At 40.9% G+C, this 21,988-nt stretch overlaps 1 protein-coding gene across 12 annotated transcripts in view; it reads right to left on the reverse strand.

Annotated features, from left to right (window-relative positions):
* Positions 1 to 21,988, reverse strand: part of LOC143027184 (popeye domain-containing protein 3-like) — a 404,351-nt gene that overhangs the window by 258,737 nt on the left and 123,626 nt on the right. For all 12 annotated transcript variants that reach the window (XR_012966579.1, XM_076188342.1, XM_076188345.1 and 9 more), the window contains one exon: positions 2,084 to 2,241. Coding sequence is in view for 11 of the 12 variants with exons in the window: in XM_076188342.1 (XP_076044457.1) it covers positions 2,084 to 2,241 (158 nt within the window). In the remaining variant the exon portion in view is untranslated. The remainder of the gene's footprint in view (positions 1 to 2,083; positions 2,242 to 21,988) is intronic.

Raw genomic sequence — 21,988 nt, forward strand, 5'->3', positions numbered from 1 at the left:
TGACAGGGTAGACAGGAAGGTATTGTGGGAGGTTTTGCAGATATATGGGATAGGAGGAAAGCTTCTAGGAGCTGTCAAGGTGTTTTTATGAGAGTAGTAGAGCATGTGTCAGGATGAGAAATGGAGAGAGTGAGTGGTTCAAGGTAAAGGTGGGACTTCATCAGGGATGTGTTATGTTCCCCTGGCTGTTCAACTTATACATGGATGGGGTGGGGTAAGAGGTAAATTCAAGGGTGGTGGGTCAGGGATTGGAGATGCTTAAAGAAAATGGAGAAAAGTGGGAGGTGAGCCAGCTGTTTTTTGCGGACGATATTGCGCTTGTAGCAGGATCAGAGGAGGGATTGAGGAAGTTGGTGACAGAGTTTGGGAGAGTGTGTGAAAGAAGGAGGGTGAAGATAAATGTGGGTAAAAGTAAGGTGATGAGATGTACAAGGAGTGAAAAAGGCAGCAGACTGGAAGTGAGCATTAAGGGAGAGCGACTGGAGGAAGTGGATAGTTTTAGATACTTGGGTGCGAATGTGGCAGGAAAGGGTGGAGTGGAGTGGAGGTGGAGGTAGAATGTAGATTGAGAGAAGCGAGTAAATGCTTTGGTGGATTAAAAAGTGTAATGAGGAATAGACATTTGGGAATGGAAGCTAAGAGGAGATTGTATGGAGTGATTGTGCCAACAGCACTATATGGGGCAGAAACATATAACATAAGAGAAGAAGAGAGAAGGAGTTTGATTGTGTTTGAGATGAGGTGTCTGAGAAGTATGATGGGGGCTACTAGGCTAGATAGAGTGAGAAATGAGGAGGTGAGGAGGAGAACAGGGGTGGTAAGGGAGTTGGGAAATATGGTGGATGAAAGAGTATTGGGATGGTTTGGACACATGGAAAGAATGAGTGAAGAAAGACCAGTAAAAGAGGTATGGAAGGCAGGTGTGGAGGGAGTGAACATGAGGGGGCGACCTAGGATGAGATGGATGGATGGGGTGAAAGGGGTTTTGGGGAAGAGGGGAATGTCTGTTGAGTAAGTATGGGAGAGGACAGAAGACGGCTGAATAGAGAATGGTTGTATATGGATGATGTGATGCATGAGGTGGAATGGGTGGGGGGGATGGGGGTGAAGTAGTATGTGTGAGCAAAATTTGACACAGCCCAAAGGGATTTCTCCTCGTCTTCTCCTTTCCTGTGTGAGGGGACAGAGTTTTTTTTTTTTTTTTTTCTGATTTAATGAAGTGGCCTTGCTGTGGATGTGCTGCGTCTTGTGACACTGCCTCTGACCCAGGGCAGTGAACAAGATGCAGGGATGACCCGTCATCCAGGAGGTGCCAAGATAAGAGGGAGGGTAGAGGGTGGAGGGGAGTGGAGTGTATTAGGGATGGAATGGGTGGGAAAGGTTTTTATGCCTTTTTCTTTTTGGCTACCTCCCTTGTAAGGGGGAAAAAGCCTTTGGTATATATATGTATGTAAAAAAAATTGGTTTGATTCTTTTTATTGTGTGAACATACTATTTGTCATATACAAATGAGAATAAGCAGTATTTTTCCTTTTGGTGTCTTTTAACTCTCATACAAAGGAGATTCTTTTCCTTTGAATAGTTTTCCATGAACATGTAATTTTTTTGGCCTAAGTAAAAATCTTAATTTTTTTTATGAAAAAAGTAATGTATCAATTTTTATGAAAATTAAATCAGGGGTGCATAATACTTTTGTGTTTAAGCTGTAAAAAATCATTACTCTAGACAAAAAAATGTGGCCACAAGAAAGCAAAATGTCCGGCACATCGCACATCTAATGCTACCAGACGTGCGATGTTGCGTCATAATAATCGCATTATAAAAATAAAGTCAGTGCTCAATCATTCGTTCTCTTTCACCCGTGAATTTTGATAACCATAGAAAATATGATGAAGCCAGTTTAGAGAGAATGGAGGTTACGTAGGTACGACTACAATAAATATAATCAAGATGCCAACGTCGGCATCATCGCATACCCACTTGCTCCTCATGACGCCTACGTAGGCGTCACCGTATGGAAGTGGTTAACTCGTTTCTTTTTCTTTGTAAACAACATACTTTTTCCTGAAGTAGGAAGACCTACCTGCCCGAGAGAACAAGGGATAATGAATCAACCCGCGTGATCTTTTCTTGTGCGTAGATTTCCTGGAACTTGACATAGCGGATCACCTTCATGCAGTCAATGACCTTCTTGAACTGGTGGCGGGACACCTTGAGCGGCTGGAACAGGCTCCGGTACACCTGTTGCAGCAAAAGGAAGGGAAATAGTATATACATGCCAGCACATCTTTAAAAGTGAACTGAATTTTATTTACATTCAAAAAAACATCACCAATATTTCCTCAAGAGTAGCTCAAGACACATGGATAGAAATTTGTTTAATTAGCAAGTGAATAAATGAAATTGATATATGAAAATTACTAAATAATTGTTTCAAGGTTACAGTTGGTCTGCATTTATATGATAATATCCTCATTTTGGATTCCATTTTCTTTTCTTTTTTTCTAACAACATAACACTGAAGATGACAATGATGATCATGATGAGTGGTAATGATGATGATAATGTTGTTTACAATGATGAGGATGACAACTATGGTGATGACGACAATGATGATGATGATGGTGGTGGTGGTAATGGCACAGATGACAATGGCAATAATGATAATGACAATGATCAAGAGGGTAATTATCATATGACACACCTGAGGCCAGAAACAAAGCCTAGAGCATAGCCCAATTACATACTACCCACACCAATTTGGAGTCTGTAGCAGGCATGTGCATGCATGGTGAGACAAAATCCTAGGGCATAACCCGCATACAGGTTATCCATACTGATTGATCTGACCCAATGAGGGTGACCAAGGAGATGCACCTAACGGCTGTGTGAGACTAGATTGCCAGTACCACTAGAAACTTATCTAGTGATACTAACAAGGGGCTGCAGCAGAGTGAGCTAAAGTGGCCCCTGGAAAGAGAAATGAGTACTGGCAGACAGCAGACATAGAAAGGGATTCTAGAAGGAAAGTGGAAAAAAGAGGAATATGGCCACTGGCCTGAGATATGGCATCAGCCCCCCCCCCCAACTCACCACCCCACAAGCTCATACTTAAGGTACACTGGCGTAGGGGCCCCAGATGACGAGATGACAAGCAAGTATCACTCCCAGTAAGTTCATCAAGCTTGTTCAGCATTTTCCTTTCCTGCCTACAAACATATCCAAAATAAAGTTCAAATACAACAACAATTGTGTGCTTCTTCCCTCCTCTAAACCACTGGCTATGGGCTACCATAGTGGTGGCAGCAGTGGGATTAGTAACACATATTATACTATTAAGCATTCCTTACTCAGTGAATATTTTACAAATACAAACAAATAGAAAATAAAAAATACTGAAGTTATTATTAATTTGTGGTACTTATTTATGGAGTTCAAAATACTCAGAATGATAGGAGCTACCCATTGATATAAGAATTGAATCTGTGAAACTGGTAAACATGTTTATATTTCCCAATTTTTTATTTAATAAAAACATGACAGAACAAAAGATTCCAGCCATATGCAGACAACAGATTTTTCTGTTTTCTCTAACTGCAGCATTGGAAACACATCTGCAAGAGAGTTTCTTTTCAGGTTAGGTGCAGTTGTGATTTTCTCCAATGCAGCCTCCACGAAAAAAAAATCACTATATTTTTTCTAATCTCTACTGATGCAGATCTGCACAAGATACAGTGTAGACCTAGCTTTACCCCTGATCCAGGTCAGATGGCCTGTCTATATAGACTGTCTGAGTTCCTTTTACATCCACCTTCTGGTGACAGAGGGATGGAACCCAAAAAAAATTTACATTTACAGACGCTCCTCAACTTACGTTTTAGTTACGTTCTGAACGGCCGAATGTAAGTTGAAAATGAACGGAAGTTGTTACAGTACGTTCTAGTAATGTATGACCGTTCATACTGTACTATACATCCATAAATTCTATTACCGTATCTTATAAAACACCCCTAATTCATTAATTATACACATAACATTGTAAAATACAGTAAACATCCACTTATCCGAACTCCAAGGAGGATTAGAAATGTCCGGTTAATCCAACTTTGTATGGTTCATTCCCGTAGGGTTTTATGCGGTAATGTCAGCTGCAATATTCGTACCTGTAAACTTAACATACACATGGAAATACTTAAAATAGTTCATAAACATATTCTATAGAGTATAAACAGCCAATCAGGTGTAAACATGGAGTGTGCTGCCACCGTGCGAGCAGCAGTTTGTCCTGTATTCCTCCTGCAGTTTTAATGGAACAACAATTTCATTTTTCATTTACTTTAAGATTCTAGGATGCCAACCATCAGGCCCTGGTGTATTAACTTAGTTTTTCTATACACCTTTTAATTTTCTCTTTTGTTATATTTACCATAGTAAGTTCATCCTAGACTTTTCACAGGTTTCAGTTTGGAGTTCACTTTGAGATGTTTTGTTTACAAATACTGAGCTAAAATAATTGTTTAAAATATCACATTCCTTCATTCGAATATTCAAGTTGACCATCAGCAGATAATAGTGGACCAATGTGATTCCTAATAACTTTTTTATCTCTAATGTAACTATAGAATTCTTTAGAATTCTCTTTGGATTTATCAGCGATATTCATTTCATAATGTTGTTTTCACTTTTTTAGTCTTTTTTAAATCTCTCTGTATTATTACATAACTTTGATAGTCATTAGGTATACATGAGCACTTGTATTTCTTATAAGCCTGTCTCTTTTTAGTAATACTTTTTCAGTTTGTCAAGAAACAAGGCCTGATAAATTCTTAAAAAGTGAAGTTCTATTGGCTTCCCAATTAAAGCCAGAAATTACTTTTAGGATGCTTACTTAGAGCTTTACATTACTTTCTAGTTTATTGATGTGTTGAGTAAAAGTTAATTTTTTGTCAAAAACAATACCAAAGTACTTTACATGATCTTCATATAGCAAGATAGATTGACTTAAGGACAATGTAGGAATCTCTTCTCTACATCTTGATCAACAAAAACGGATGGCTTTGGTTTTCTTGGAATCTGAAGCCTCTAGTGCTTGCCCAAGTATTTGCAGTATTAATAGCCACCTGAATCTTATGGGAGTCTTCAATAGCTGTAGATGAAGTACAGAATACTTAGTCATCTGCAAATAAATGTCCTTGTACTCCTACCTTTCCAAGGTTATCAACAAGAGATAGGGTTTTAGGAGTCCCTGCTCCAGTAAGAGAAGTTGTAATGGCAGCAAGTCTAAAATAGTGTACCCCTTTTGGAGGATTGCAGTCCTATCTTGCGAGACTCAGCACAGGAAAGGGTACCTGTGGGGATCAGTCTTCTGCTAAGGAGGGGTTACCTCCCTTAAGGTGGGCAAACACTGACCAATGAGGGTAAACCCACTCCCACCGTCACCCCCGGGGCCTGGCGCCCCCCATTACCCACAAATACAGGATACTTATAACCGGATCCCCAGGACCCAACCCTTGACAGATCAAAGTCTGCACCCCGAGGGGCCTGGAAGGGGGATGAATGCATCTAAAATATTGAGTATCCAGTTCCTAAGTCCAAGACAAGCCAAAGTCATCAATTATCCAACATATGAAGAAGGGAAGAACGAAATACTCAGATGAAGAAAAAGGCCTGACTACAATTTGTTGTGTCAGCAGCCGAGAATCAAGGTCACTAAAACTCTGAGAGAACGTTATTTACTCATTTTTTACCCTGGGCGCGATATAGCGTTAGAAAATAAAATATCAGTTTCGTAAATTATAATACATGAACGTAATCTGCGCTTTTCTGGGCGGAAATGAAAATAAAAAATACCTTGCTACAAGCAAATATGTTAATGAACGAGTTGAAAAGCCCGCCAACGTCCCCCACGACGACGACGAGGACGATCCGGATGACATTTAATTTGCAGGTAATGATTTAATAAACACAGGTTAGGTTAGGATGGGTTAGGTTAGGTTAGTTTAGTTTAGGTTAGACAAATCTATCATCCTTTCATATCTTCGACGCCGGCATCTATCATAACAAACATGGTGTACCATTCGTCAGGCGCGACCTCGTTACTTACGAAATCTGTTTTAGCAACTTTTTTGTTTTTTATTTCCGCCCACAAAATTGCATATTACGTTGATACATTATAATTTACAAAATTAATTATTAATTTTCTATTGCTATATTACGTCCAGGGGCGAAACTGAACATTTACAGAGAGAACTTGTCAGTGTCCCGGCGACATCATCCCTTGGCTGTCGTCACCTAAGCCCCCCAATGGCGTCAATGGGGTCAAGGTCTGGGGGCTGGGTACACAAGAGAGGATGATGGTTTTAGGAAAGACCTCACGTTGTTTCCCTGTGACACCTGGTGCTTCTAAACTGCTGATGTGAATCAGGATCTCATCAAGTAACTTCCACAGTTGTGCCACGCCCTTTGATCCACTGACGTTAATACTAATGTGACCAATAAGTAGGGCTTGGACATGAGCTAATACAATCCTTTCCACTTTATTATAACGTTCTTTCAGCAGGTCACAGGCTATAGATTAATTAGCACTGGAATGAGCCAATCCCTTCACTACGTTCCTGGCATCTCCCTCTAGCAAAGACAATAAATAGGTCTGTTGCATCTATGTGGGATACTGATCCCAGAAAGACTACTTGGTCAATTCACCCTTAAACTGGGGTAGTTCCAGTTTGGGTAATTTCACATTGGGGACTTCCGAATCTTGAGCTGAAGACTTTCCACTTGTACTATCATATTGAGGACCTGCTGGTACTACTATCTCCCTTATCTTGCCTTCGGCTAACATCCTTGGATCTACACTCGAGTCTAAAGTTTAAGCTTCGTCCAAATCAAGGTCTAAATATACAGGTCAGACCGTTTACATTCTTCTGCGCAGCTTCTGACGTCATTTGGCTGAGTCCATTTTCTCTTTGTGATACACTGAAGAAAACTGTTAAACGCCAAGGAAGACAGGAACTATAATATTTTATATATATATATATATATATATTATATATCATATATATTATATATTCATATATATAGACAGGAACTATAATATTTTATATATATTTATATATATATTTTATATAATATTTGTCAGAATATAACTAATTGCGTGGAGCAGTGCGAGCGAAGGCGACGTCATTTTCGAACGACGGACCAGCTTCAACTGACAGCTATAGGACCCGCTAACCCCACTTTGAACAGCCAGGTGACGTTCACGGGCCCGCTGCGCCAACTCCCTCGAAATTCGGTCGGAAGTGGTTAGACCTTATATTCTTAGATCTTGAGCTATAGGACCCGCTAACCCCACTTTGAACAGCCAGGTGACGTTCACGGGCCCGCTGCGCCAACTCCCTCGAAATTCGGTCGGAAGTGGTTAGACCTTATATTCTTAGATCTTGAGCTATAGGACCCGCTAACCCCACTTTGAACAGCCAGGTGACGTTCACGGGCCCGCTGCGCCAACTCCCTCGAAATTCGGTCGGAAGTGGTTAGACCTTATATTCTTAGATCTTGAGCTATAGGACCCGCTAACCCCACTTTGAACAGCCAGGTGACGTTCACGGGCCCGCTGCGCCAACTCCCTCGAAATTCGGTCGGAAGTGGTTAGACCTTATATTCTTAGATCTTGGTCCAAATCTTACTGAAGTTCGTCTTCGCCTATCTCAGTTTCTGCTTCTTGAGCTTCATATAACTTTTTTTTCGTATTCCTTGAGGGCGTATTCAATTCGACTAATGCTAATGGCGGGATCTTGTAGAACCTCGCTTAACGTAATCGAGGCTCTGGTTACCCACCCTCTACATGACGTCTTTGTCTTCAGGAGTTTCTCCATTTTAACTTTACCTGCACCTTTTTTAATTCATACTTATCTTCTGAGGGAAGTTTATTCCTTGGGACCGGGCGCAAATAATGTGGGGGAAAACTAACCCACGTAGGTGAATTAAACTTGGAGGAACGCTGCCTTGGCTTTTTTAAGTAAATTTACTTCTTAAGCAATCGAACAAACATCATACATTTCTTGGATAACTTACTAACAGAAACAATATACAAGATCTCTAAACAATACAGTTTGATAATTATACTTTCAATATTTTCTTACTTTAAATAAGAGCTCAAGAAGAAGAAGGTAATTAACTTAAGTTTTATTGGAACCTCACGTATTTCCGAAATATAAGAACAAATAGTCTTCTAATTCTAATAATGTGTAACTATTCGTTACATGGGCGTTGGTGATGTAGGGTAGAGAGAACTCCGTACAAGTGTTCTTTGTTTCCTGGCGAATGGGAAAGGCTTAACACGCGTGTAGGTCGGGCAAAGACTGAAAGGCGACTGTACCCTAAATCGACCCAGGAACGCTTATATAAACACATGCGGACCGAAAGAAGCGTTATTTCTAGGCCACTTCAGAATGGCTCGGTTTTCATCTGGATACATAAGAACATAAGAATGAAGAAGACTGAAAGTGACCATAAGGCCTATACTAGGCCGTTACATGTCCATTACCACCTGTTATACCCATCCATAAACTTGTCTAACCGTTTCTTAAAACAACCGATAGTTTCAGCGCTCACTACATGGTTACTAAGTCTATTCCATTCGTTGACCACCCTATTAGTGAACCAATTTTTTCCCATTTTGTTTTTAAATCTAAATTTGTCCAATTTAAATACATAACTGCGAGTCCTGCCCTAGTTTACGTCACCCTTGTTAAAGCCTTTGATCCACTTGAAAACCTCTATTATAGTAGACGCAACGAGAACTGGCCGCTAAGGCGGGGTTAGGGAATTTCCCGGTATTGCCACACCTCAACATTGCCACACCTATATATATATATATATATATATATATATATATATTTATCCATGGCGAGAACGTGCGTGTGGATGCAATGTTTTCTGAATGCAGTGTGAGGGCGTGGCCAGAGAAGGGATAGAGTAGCAACGTCGCTCTCTTCCGCACATATGCCATGTCCACGAATCGAGGAAACGAAACCTTTGTATAGAAAACATTGCTTTGATTTATACCTCAGTGGTGGTGTGTGACAAAAAATTATAATATAATTATATGTGGCAACATTATAAAATCATGAAATAAAGTTTAAAATAAAATAGAATTATAAAATAATTATATGTGGCACCACAGGGGGAATCTCCGTGCTCCGCCCTAACGGCCAGTTTTCGATGCACCGAGTATAGTTCACCCCGCACTGCATCTTTCCAGAGAGCGTAAGTTAAGGTGCCTCAGCCTCTCTTCGTAAGGTAAATTTCTGAGACCATGTATCATTCTGGTCATTCTCCTCAGTACTGATTCTAGCGAATTGATGTCCATTCTATAAGACGGAGACCGAAATTGTACCGCATATTCAAGGATGGGACTAACACTAGAGTTTGATAATCACCGCTATACCTCTATTTGTAACCATCCTAGCAATAAAACCTAATGCTCTGTTAGCTTTATAACTGACGCTAATGCACTGTTTCCTGGATTTAAGGTCAGGATTCACTTGAACTCCCAAGTCTCTCTCGCACTCAGTTTTCTCTACAAACGTGTTATCTAAGCTATATCTGTTTTTGGGGTTGTGTAGCCCTACGTTTAATTAACACGCTGCACTTTGAGATATTGAAATCCATTTGCCATTTCACCGATCATGTAAACAATTTGTTATGATCATCCTGCAGAATCTCTGCGTCGTCTCCTGACCTAATTAGGCGTCTTATTTTAGTGTCGTCCGCAAACTTACTAACATCGCTCTAAATCACATTGTCCAAATCGTTTATGTACATAATGAACAATAAGGGACACAAAACCAAGCATTGGGAAACTCCACTAGAAACAGTGCCCCATTTGGATTTTACACCATTTATGGTGACCCGCTGTTTTCTGTCACTGATCCAAGCTCTAGTCCATTCTAACACTTTTCCTCCTATGCCATGGGCTTTGATTTTATTTAGTAGTATCTCGTGGGGTACCTTGCCGAACGCTTTGCAAGGTAAATAACTTCGTAACTATCATTGTTATCTGACGCCTTATATACGTTAGTGTAAAACAATAGAAGATTAGTCACACATGACTTACCCTTGGAGAAACCATGCTGTAAGTCACGAATCAAATTATGTCTCTCGATGTGATATCTGAGTCTATTAGCTATTATTTATTCAAGCATTTTGCCTATAACTAATCTCAAACTGATTGGCCTGTAGTTGCATATAAACGATTATCTCCTGTTTTGATAAAAGGAATGTTTGCCTGCCCCCAAGCAATAGGCACAAAACTAGTGTCTACAGACTTATTAAATAATTCTGTTAACTGGTTACAATTTCAAATTTACACTCTAAGCACTCTTGGGGAAAAAATCGTCTGGACCCGGGGATTTTGTAGCTTTAAGTGTTGCAATCTGTTCGACTACTACCTTACTAATGCTGATATTTGATAGTCTACTTCCTTCATCCCCACTGAAAATCGGATCGCAGTCAGGTACCTTATCTAACCTCTCCTTAAGTAAACACCGAGAGAAGATATTTGTTAAACGCCGCACTAATTTTTTCCCCCGATTCTATCATGACATTTTCGTCGTTTTTAATTAGGCCTATCCCTTCCTTATTTTTTGTTCTGTAGAGATGAAAGAAGCCCTTTGGGTTGGATCTCGCTTGTACAGGCGCACTGTGGCCTCAACCTACTTTCGAGGAATGAGGCCAAAGGCCAGACATTTGTACACGACGTATTATCCTTGTTCACTCTCATGCTGCAACGCCGATACCATCAGCCTAGTATCGCACCGGACCCTGTGGGGTACATGTATGCCACAGTACTAATGTTGGTGGCGGTGGTTGTAGTGGTTGGTGGCGGTAGTGGCTGTGGAGGCCATGAGAGTGCTGGTGCAGCGGCGAGGGTATTGGCAGTGGTGGTGAGGTGATGGCGGTGGTGATTGTGGTGGTGGCGGTAGCGGTGGAGGTAGTGAAAGTAGCGCTGGTAGTTATTATCAGAAGTCACTGCTGAAGAAGAAACTGATGCTAGTACAAAGTGCCGAATTTGCAGGAAGGAACCTGACGCAAAATATCCTCCCACCCACTCTCCCCGAACACTCTCGAGACACTCGGCGACACGTGAGTTTGGTGGACAAGAGCACGTGAGTCGTGCCGCCGAGTGGCCAAGAAAGAGCTGCCTTGCAAAGGAAATGACAGAATATAAGTTGAGGTGAGGACACCAGTGGAACGCGCGCTCGAAAAATATATACTGTATATATGTAGGGTATAGATAACAAAGGCACAGAGAAAAGAGAAACATATCAAAGTATTTTATTTCACTGTGGACAGTGATATCAATTGATTGAATGAATACACGAATATATAGATAAGGATAAACAAACAAATCGACAAAACATTAGCTAACCAAATATATAGAAAAAATAATAGATGAATGAATGAATAGATAAACGAATGAGTGAATAAGTACATTGATAAATGAAAAAATATTCAGATAAGATATATCAATCAATGAATAAGTAAAACAACAAATAGTGACTGAAGAAAGATGCCAATTGCTTCGAGAGGGGCGTGTGGAATACCATGGACACAGAGCAGAGAAAATTATTACAAAGGAGGCGGAGCATGCCGACACGAGACCTCTTGGTCCATAACTAGATCGGATGCAGTAGATAAACAAATGCGTAATTTCTGTAACTACATTTCTATGAAACCAGTTAAAAAGGAGAATAATGACAGAAAAAGAAAAAAAGAACAGAAATAAGAATGGACAAGTGAATAAAATATGAGGGGGCAATGAAAAATAAAATAAAAGCAACAAAACACCTAAAACAAATAAGAAAATATGTCCTAATACATTACTGCAGAAGAAATGAGAAACTTGGGAAGGAGGGAAAGAGACAAAACAGCTGAGAAGAAACTAGGAAGTGAAAAAAGGTAGGGGGGGGGGCGAAGGAAAGAAAATGAGGAGTACAGGGGAAGGAGAAGGGCAAGAGGAAAAATGCATGAAAAGAAGTGGTAAGGATATTTTGGCTGTCATCATCGTAATCGCCATCACAGTCATCGTCATCTCCACCATCATCATCACCACTATGATCACCATTATCATTACTAACATCATCATCTTCTACATCGACAGGAACAAAAACATTATTATCTTCTTTGTTGCTTCTCATCTCCGTTCGATCTGTGAAGTGCTGCTTAAGGAGGGTAGATGCCATAGGAAAATAAGGGAAAATAAGCACTTGGGAGAAGGAGGGACGAAGGGAAGAAAGAAAGGAAAAACAGAAGGAAGGAGAGAGGGAGGAAGTTAGGGAGGGGGGTAGGGGGAAGGGGAAGGGGCTGGCTGAAAGGTTTGTGTAGACGGAAGGACTCCAGGGACCTGCAGTAGAACGAGAGAGCACCGTCTACACCGCGCCGGCGGCGTCGACTTGGTAGAAGGAGGAAAAGGAGGTGATGGAACAGGAGGTAAAGGAAAAGAAGAGCAGGAGGAAAAGGGACACGAGGAACAGAAAAAGGTGGAGGAGGAGGAGGAGGAGGAAGAGGAGATGTTTAGGATAACTGGAAGGGGAAGAGCATGAGGAAACATGAAAAGGAAGAAGAAAAAGAGGAATAGAAAGAAGAGGAGTGGAAGGAAAAGAGGAAGAAGAGGAGGCTAAAAGGAGGAAGAAAAGTAAGGTGAAGAGGAAAAGAGGAAGGAGGAGGAGGAGGGGGGTAAGAGGAAGGAGGTGGGACTACGGGTACGACACGCTGATGGCGAAGAAAGGGAAACTAGGGGGCCGCCTACCTGGTGTCCGTTCTAGTCTTTGTTGGAGAATAGAAGCAGTAGTCACGCTACCAGAGGTCTGGCAGTTCTGAAAGGCTCAGAAAGATAATGGAGGAAAAGTAGGGAAGTTTGGGAGTAATGTCTAGTTGGGAGATACCGGCGAAGAGTCCTCAACATTCTGTAAGCAGTGGCAGTCGTCATGATGGTTGTGGCAATGATGGCTGTGGTGACGACAGTGGTGGCAGCAGTGAGGTGGTGTTCGGGAGAGGTGGCGGAAGTGGTGGTGGAGGGAATTGTGACGAAATTATGGTTGCGGTGGTATTACCGATGGTAGTTGCGATGGTGGTGGTATTTTTGGTGGTAATATTGGTAATGGTGGTGGTACTGGTGATGGTCATATTGGTGAGGTGATGGTGGTATTGGTGGTTGTGGTGTTGGTGACGGTGCTGATGGCGACAGTGGTGATGTTGTTGTTGTTGCTGTTGTTATTTTCGTTGTTGCTGCAGCTGTTGTTGGTGGTGGTGGCGACGGCGGTGGAGGTTGGGGTGGTGGTGGTAGTAGTTTTAGTGACAGTGAGGATGGTGGCAGCAGTGGTAATGATACAAGTGGTGGTTATATTGATAGTTGTGACGGTGGTGGTGATAATGATGAAATCGACTGCATTAGTTGCTTTCACAATCTTGAGTGTGGTATTCTTTAACTTTAGAATTACCATTCTATTGTTTGCACAAAGTATCTGAATGAATTCAACATTTAGCCAACAACATTGTATTGAAAGGACCTACTTACATTTCAACTTTCTCTCTCTGATGTAGCCTAACTAACAAAGCGAAAATTCAAGAATTTAGGTGGTAAAGCCAACAGATCTCATCCTGTTACTTTCATAGAATTCAATTCATCGGTATTCAACTGTGGATATCTTTATCCTCTTACTGTTGGATAATGAACAACTACATTAGAGAATGCCTCCGCTATGACAAGATATATATATATACTGTGTATATATATATATATATATATATATATATATATATATATATATATATATAATATATATATATATACTGTATATATATATAAATATATATATATATATATATATATATATACTGTATATATATATATATATATATATATAAATATATATATATATAAAATGTTGTTTATATGTTTCTCAGGGGACATATTCTTCATAAAAATGACTCCCAAGTCCTTCTCATTTTCTAATTTTTTAATTTCTTCTTTTCCCAGTTTATATGATCCCACTATTCTTTTTTTTGCTTCTTCCAAATTCCATTATACTACACTTCTTAATATTGATTTCCATCTCCCACTTCTTACTCCTTTCCCACATTTTATTGAGATTACTCTGTAGCAACTCACAATCTTCTTCAGTGTTCACTTTTTTCAACAATTTTGGATCATCAGGAAAAAAGCTCATATAACTTTCAATCCCTTTATCCATATCATTAATATATATAGCAAACATTATTGGGGCCAGAACTGTTCCTTGTGGAACACCACTTATCACTTCATCCCAATTAGTGTCTCTTATCACCACTCTCATTATTCTTTCATGCAAAGAGTCTTCCATCCACTTCAGCAGTTTGTCCTGTATTCCTCCTGCAGTTTATAATTTCTTCAGTATCTTCTTATGTAGCATCTTACCAAAAGCTTTTTTCAGGTCTAGAAATGCACAATCAGCCCATCCATCTCTTTCTTGTATTACATCTATTAACCTTGAATAGAAACACATTAAGTTTGTGACGTATGATTGTCCTTGTCTAAATCCAAATTGCCTTGGATTTAGTACATTGCTTTTTTTTCCAAATGCCTTATCCATTTAATTTTGATCATTCTTTCACAAATTTTAGCTATCATACTTGTAAGGGAGACTGGTCTATAGTTAGTAGGGTCTTCCTTGTTTCCCCCTTTATATATTGGTACTATATTTGCTCTTTTCCAATATTCTGGAACTTTTCCTTCTTTCAATGAACAGTTTATTAGACAATGTATTTTGTCTGTTAGTTCATTCCTGCATTCTCTCAAAATCCACTTTGCCATTTCATCTGGTCTATGCGATTTTCTGACATCGAGATTATTCGAGTGTTTCATTATTTCATTCCTTGATACTTCTATCCCTTTCATAGAGGGACTTTCTCCTCCCATTCGATATCTCTAGGTTGTATATTCTCCATTGTAAACACCAATTTAAAATCCTTGTTCATAATTTCTGCCATTTCTATTTCCTCTGTGTATTCAACTCCTCCTTGTCGTAGTTTCTCTAATTCTTGTTTGTTTTTCAGTTTGTTGTTTACAAATCTATAAAATAGTTTTGGTTGATCTTTACATTTTTCTATGACATCTTTTTCGTATTTTCTCTTTTCTTCTCTGCACGATTGTGCATATTCATTTCTATAACTGTTACATATTTTCCATTTTTCAGGTCTTTTGTCTTTCTTCCAATTTGTCCAAGCTTTATCTCTTTTGTCTTTTAACTCCCTACAGCTTTTGTTGTACCAGCACTTTACATATTCTTTTCTTGCTTTTGTCTTGGAAAATACTTTTCCACTCCTTTATAAATCTTTTGTAAAAATATTCCATTTCTCTTCTACTGTTGTTTCCTCATTGTGTATATTTCCCAGTCAACTTTTTGAAAGAATTCTCTTATTTTATGTATTTTTTCATACACCAATCTTCCCTTTCTATATTTTTGTTTTTCATGTATTTTTCCTCATTTAGTTCCAGTTCAATCAATATGTGATCACTTTTACTTATTGGTGTCTTATATTCAATCTTGTCCACTATTTCGGGTTCTGATGTGATTATTAGGTCCAGTCTCGATGGTTGTTCCCTCATTTCTATATCTAGTATTCTCTTGTATCCATTGCGTCATTGTATGTTCTATGATCATATCAAGTAGTGGATTTCCCCATAGGTTGTCTCCACCCTTCACTGTCATCTCTTCCCAGCAGATTTCTTTACAATTAAAGTCATCCATTATAGCTATTCTTCCTCCATCTTCCATTATCTTATTCAGTGTTATCCTTGTGTCTTCTAACATATTTTTGTGTTCTTTCTCTTCCCACGAAGCCGTTTACTACAAACTTCCTGCTCTTCCCATCCCTGTCTTCCACTTTTATCATAATCATCTCTACTCTATTCTTTCCATATGTGACATTCCTCAATTTATATCCTTCTTAGAAACATAACTCCACCCCCTTGTTTTACCTGTTTCTAATCCAATAATTATATGCACCATGTCCTACACTGTTGGGTGGTAGTGGACCTTTCAAGTTTGTCTCTACAATCCCCATTATGTCCGGTTCTTGTTCCTTCAGGTAATCATTCAGTTCGTTCAAGCCTGTTATTAAGCCATCTATATTTGTGTAAGACACTTTTAATTTTCTGCTATTTCCATTGTGTTTTCTGTTTCCCTTCTGTTTTTCTCTTCTATGAACCATTTCCTCACTTTCATATTCACTACTCTACAATAGAATTTCTCTTTCTGACTCTGTCCTTTTCTCGTTTTTTTTTTTTAGCTTCTAGTCTTTTTGTTTTCTCCTCCTCTCTCTCCTCTTTATTTATTTCTCTTTTTATCCATACCTGTTTATATAGATCAGTTTTTGCTAAGATATTCTCTGTTGTTGTTTGTGACCTGAATTGGTCTGGTCTTATCTGTATTGTATTTCCCTAGCCTATATATTTCTTCTATTTCTTTCCCTGTTTCTGGTTCATCTTCTTGAGCTATTTCTAATATCTTATTTATTTTTTCCTTTTCTTCCTTTATTCTTGCAGTCCTATTTAGATTATACTCCTCTTGCATCCCTAATATAATTATACATTTCTTTTTATCTGCTAAGTCTCTTACTATATTCTCCTTCTCCCTCATCACTTTAATAAATGTGTCCTTAGTTTGTTCTTTCATCTGTTGTTTCACTATATCTCTAAATTCAATTTTGTTGTTCCCTTGGACTATTTTCCAACCACTTACCTATTTTGCTATGGACTCTTTATTCTCTTTATTACTCTTCTTCAATTCCTCATTCTCATCCTTTACTTCTCTTAACTGTCTTTTTAATTCTACTATTTCTTTAGTTAGGTTTTCATTCTCCTTCTTTGGTTCTTCCAGTTTATCAACTCTTTGAGTAATCAACTTCATTTGGTTAAACTCAGTTTCCCAATTATCATCATTCATTTCTTTTAGTTTCTCCTCTAGATGTACTAGTCGGGGGAGGTTGTCATTTCCTCCCTCATTAAAACCATGGAAATAATTATCTTCACCTTCCATTGCGCTGCTCTTATCTATATTTCTATTTTTTACATTTTCACTAACCACATCGACTTCACCACTATCGTCAGGCCGTCTCTGGCTGACATGCCGTCTGACTTCCTGGGCCCTATCTTCCCCTTCCTCATTTCCTTACATTTTCCTCAGTAATCCCTCCCTTCTCCTTTTTCTTCACCTTCCCACTACACCACGAGCTTTTCCCTTCCCTATTAATACTACACAGGTACTTCCTTGTTGTTGTGATCCTTGAAATTTGAAGATATTCCCGGAGTTCAGACTTCGCTGCCACCCCGACCGACGTACGTGTGTGTGTGTGTGTGTGTGTGTGTGTGTGTGTGTGTGTGTGTGTGCGTGTGTGTGTGTGTGCGTGTGTGTGTGTGCGTGTGTGTGTGTGAGGTTTGTGTGTGTGTGAGGTTTGTGTGTGTGTGTGTGTGTGTGTGTGTGTGTGTGTGTGTGTGTGTGTGTGTGTGTGTGTGTGTGTGTGTGTGTGTGTGTGTGTGTGCGCGCGCGCGTGCGCGAACCCGGATTTGGCGTGCCGGAGAAAAGTCGTTGTCATGCCGCCGCCGCCCCCGCCGCCGCCATATTTGGCACGCGTGCCACTGGTTTCCTAATCTGTTATATAATCAATAATTCTTATTCCACACACTACCCAAACTATCCATCTCAAAGACTCCGCCTTTTTCTTTTCATATAATTATCTACTTAACGTCGGTTAATTATTAGCTTGTTTTTACATCAAGCTAGTTTCAATTTACAGAGGTCTATAGGAAATAGTAACCTATCGGCGAGTTCAGCTTTATTTGGGCACTGCGGAAGCGGTTCTTTCTGCATTTGTATTTCATATGAAATACCTGATTATTTTTTTAAGTTGCTACAGACTATGAAATTAGTTTATTCTACATCTAACTCTAATAGTTTTGGCGAAAAAAAAAAAAAAAAAAGTTATTCCCAAGTAACAGTAAGCATTATTTCTATCAGAAAAGGCATTCTTGAATCTTGTATTTGTCAAGTTTGTACCTAAGAATCAAGAACCATACCATCATCTCGCAAAATTGGTATTTAGAGTAAAAAGAATGCACTAGAAGTGCCACAGCCTTTTTCCACACTCAGTATTGTAGTGTGGAAAGTGCAACGTCACAGAGCAAAGCCAAAGGGAAGGGGGCTCACAAAAACAGGCAGGCTGAGTGGCAAAAGGCCCTCAAGATGTCAAACCACGTACGATTAGACCACATTCGTGATCATCTCTTCTTCACCACGAGGTTCTAGCCGCAGCTAAATAAAATTGTTTTGCGTTCGTGACTGCCTATTCTGTACCTGTGTCTAGTGCTAGGACACTTGGTTACACTGCTAAATGACTTAGCAATGCATTACGTGTTGCTAGAATCTAAAGTTCCATAATGTTCATCACATTGTATTAGCGGACATTATTATATCCTGTCATGATACTAAGTTACAGAATACCAAAAGAATCAGTCTTGCGCCATGCTGTTCCATGAAAGGTCACATTGTCAGAGGAAAACACAAGGTGGTCATAGGGTGCCAGACCCACATGTGACATTATCTGGGGAAAGCGTCCGCAAGCCGCAGCTCCATGTCGTGTCTACATGATAGTGGTGAAAAGTAATAGTATTCCTTATGGGCATGACGTGGATTGGAGTGCCAGACCCGAGATCATTATAATACTGGATCATATTGTGCCAGGTAACACTATCCTAGGTCATACGGAGCCATGACCTTCGGACAAACTCTCGTATATCTTTGTGCCACATGACATTCTTAGGTAGCACAGTTTCGTTATGTTAGGTCTCAGTGTTTGATTGCACAATATTGGGTCATAAAGTATCAGACAATATACTACCATAACACAAGATCACACTATGACACATGTCAGTCCCATGACGTGGAATGACTCTATGTCAAATGACAGCGTCCATGCGTCACTGCCTGAGAAAAGGGTGTCACTGTGCACAGTGCCACACAGTGCCAGCCCTCCTTAGTGAGTGCCACGCTACTGTTGCGGCGCGGCGCAACAGCGTGGCTTCGTATTGATTGCCGCTGGTGGGTCCACGTGCGTCCCGCCGCCGCCGCGCGCCGTCTGATGGGATGCCCTAGTATCGCTAGTATGTGGTACGAGGGTGCACTCATATCGATAGCATGATGGGGGGTGGGGGTACCATAGCTGGTATGTGATGTGGCAGTGCACTTGTATCGGTGGTATGCGGTCGTATCAGGGGCGTCTGGTATCAGTGGTGCGTGATATTTGGAGTTCTGCTATCTACTGTTGTAATTTACTCGTATTGGCGGTATTTTGGTGCACGAGTATCAGTGGTATGTGATACGGGATACTGCAAATTCTAGCTTTGGCATGTGATGTGATCTGCTGAGTGTTCTAACATTTCTGGTATGTGGCACTGCATACTAACTCCATTTATGAGCAGTAAACATCAAGAATCGCCAACTGTGTATGTAGTAAAATTCACAATGAGACCCGCCATGTGGCGGGGAAGTGCACACAAAAGGGGCAACCTCTCAAGCATTGCGCAGCTCAAGAACTGTGATCTGGCCGACTCCATGTGAATTCATTCATTCGGTTGAGAAAGACTTCTCTGAACTTTTGCCGGACGAAAAATATAAAAACTATCTCGATTAGCCTACTATTTTTCTAATCTATTCTTAAGGTCTATTTCTGCTGACGTCACGTCAATTTATTCAGCTGAGAGAAACCCCACTCCCTTTTCGTGAGTTACATTCAGGATGCGTAGCAATCGCTCTCCGTCTATACTTCTGTCATGTTTTACGTCGCGTCAACTTGTTATCAGTGCAGCCGGTCAGCCCTTCCACTCCGGATGGCATGGCAAGGTTTCTCTTACGTACAGGAAAATGACACTTTTTTCTTATATCATAACCATACCATTTCTCAAATTGACGGGATATTTCTTCCCTAATATCGTTCTACAAATTACCTTTTTCACCAGTTCTGTTTTTGTTTTCCATTAGGATTAATATGCACATTTCGAAAATATTACTCTAACTGATAATCTAGCTTTCTATTCTTAATAAACCACCACTAAATTAAAATATAACCGAAGTTTCCATCGACGCCATCAGGAAGGAACAAATTGAGAGAAAGCGTCGTTGGCTCGTTCCGGTAATCGAGAGCGTTGTTCTCTTATGAGGTCGCAACATGCTCCTCCCCCTCCGAGCGTGACGACGCGACGCGACGCGACGGTCTAGCGTGAATGGAGAAGGAATCTTCCGGGGCCTGTGGCGGTACCGTGCCAATGGAGGCGCTGCTGAACTCATGACGATGCTCCTCTCAACCTCTGACAAGACGGGCACTCGCATCAGCAAAACAATTCACGACGAAATCATTGAAATTTCAGGTGAGAGGCCTCTCTATCTTTCATTTACTCTTGGAATTGTGAGAATCAACTTGGAATACAAACATGAATATAAGAAATTATACATACGGTGGATAAAATGTCTTGAGAAAAGATGAAGATCAGAGCATAGAATAAAGTAAGCCGGAGTGAAAGGAAGGAAAAGGAAATCCCTCCATCTTCTGTTTCTCATTCTCTCTACCCTCCTCCCTTTCACCTCTTTCATTCTCTCCCTCCCCTTCCTACTTTCTTCTACACACACACACACACACACATAAAATTGTGAGGGAGCGAGTTTTGATAACCACAACATCTTAGTTTACAGGGCGGCTGTTGCAAGGAAAGGTGGTGTCATTAGTTTCTGGAGTCATGATGGACGAGGTGACTGACCGACGTTTCAGGGAAAGAGCCAAGCCACCATTCGTGTCCGTCACCTTAGCGGCGGTCAACTAAGAAAGGACTTCCTCGGCTTTGTTCACGCTAAGGATCTGACTGGGGAAGGGCCAGCTCGTCTCCTGTTTAGCACAGCGAAGAGTGTCGAACTCGACATGAGCAGCTGTCGTGGGCTCTGTTCTGACGGGGCCGGTGCCATGATGGGCAGTTTCGTGGGTGTGCAACCATGGTAGCGCCAGAATATCCGCCCGCAAAGAAGATTCATTGTTTCAATCATCAGCTGAACCTCGTCCTGACCAAGGCCTGTGACACAAAAGAGGTAAAGGTCGCTCTCAAGACCCTCAAAGAAGTGTACAACTTCATCTATTCCTCAACAATCATGCATGCATGCACTCGATGAGGTTTGCTGAGCTCGTGAAAGGCCACACGTCCGCAAGGCGGAAGAAGCTGGTCTGCCCCTGTGCTACTCGTAGATGGATCGAGCGACACGATTCAGTTAGCGTGTTCGTCGAATTCTTGCCGTTTATTGCTATCTTCCTCGAGGATGAGAGCAACTCGGTCACGACCGCAGGACTACTACTGATCGCAATCCGAGAGCAGCGCTTTCTGATAGGTCTTGTTCGGAGTCCGTCCTAGCTCCCACTGTGGAGCCGAGCCGAGCCGAGTCCTGTAGTCTCCTACGGTCGACCTCGTCTCAGCAAACACTACAATCGGTGAGGTGGTGACATATCTCAACAATACTCGTTAAGGTGCACATACCAACTTCCACGACGTCTTAAAGAAGGCAGAGGAGCTCACCACATGACACCATTCCTGTTCCTCGAGTTTGCGTAGGGCGGCAAACGCAGCGAACGAATGTGCCCTTCCAGATAGCTGAGGAGGAATATTACCGCCGATCTGTCTACGTTCCGTTCCTTGACCAGGTGTTCGGGGATGACACTATTCCGGTCCGCGTCAACATCAAGCACCTGCTCAGCGGCGCCGACTGACCTGTTTCTGCTTGACTGGAGGCGGTAAAAGTATACGAGGCTGACATCGAGGCCTTGGGCCTCTTGACGGCGGAAGCCGAGAGCTGCTTTTCGTCAACAATCAAGGTTGGTTGACTCTATTGGAGATGCCCTTGCCCCCCACACC

The sequence above is a fragment of the Oratosquilla oratoria genome, chromosome 7 (assembly GCF_046742065.1).
Source record: "Oratosquilla oratoria isolate Oo_2021 chromosome 7, ASM4674206v1, whole genome shotgun sequence".
Lineage (NCBI taxonomy): Eukaryota > Metazoa > Arthropoda > Malacostraca > Stomatopoda > Squillidae > Oratosquilla > Oratosquilla oratoria.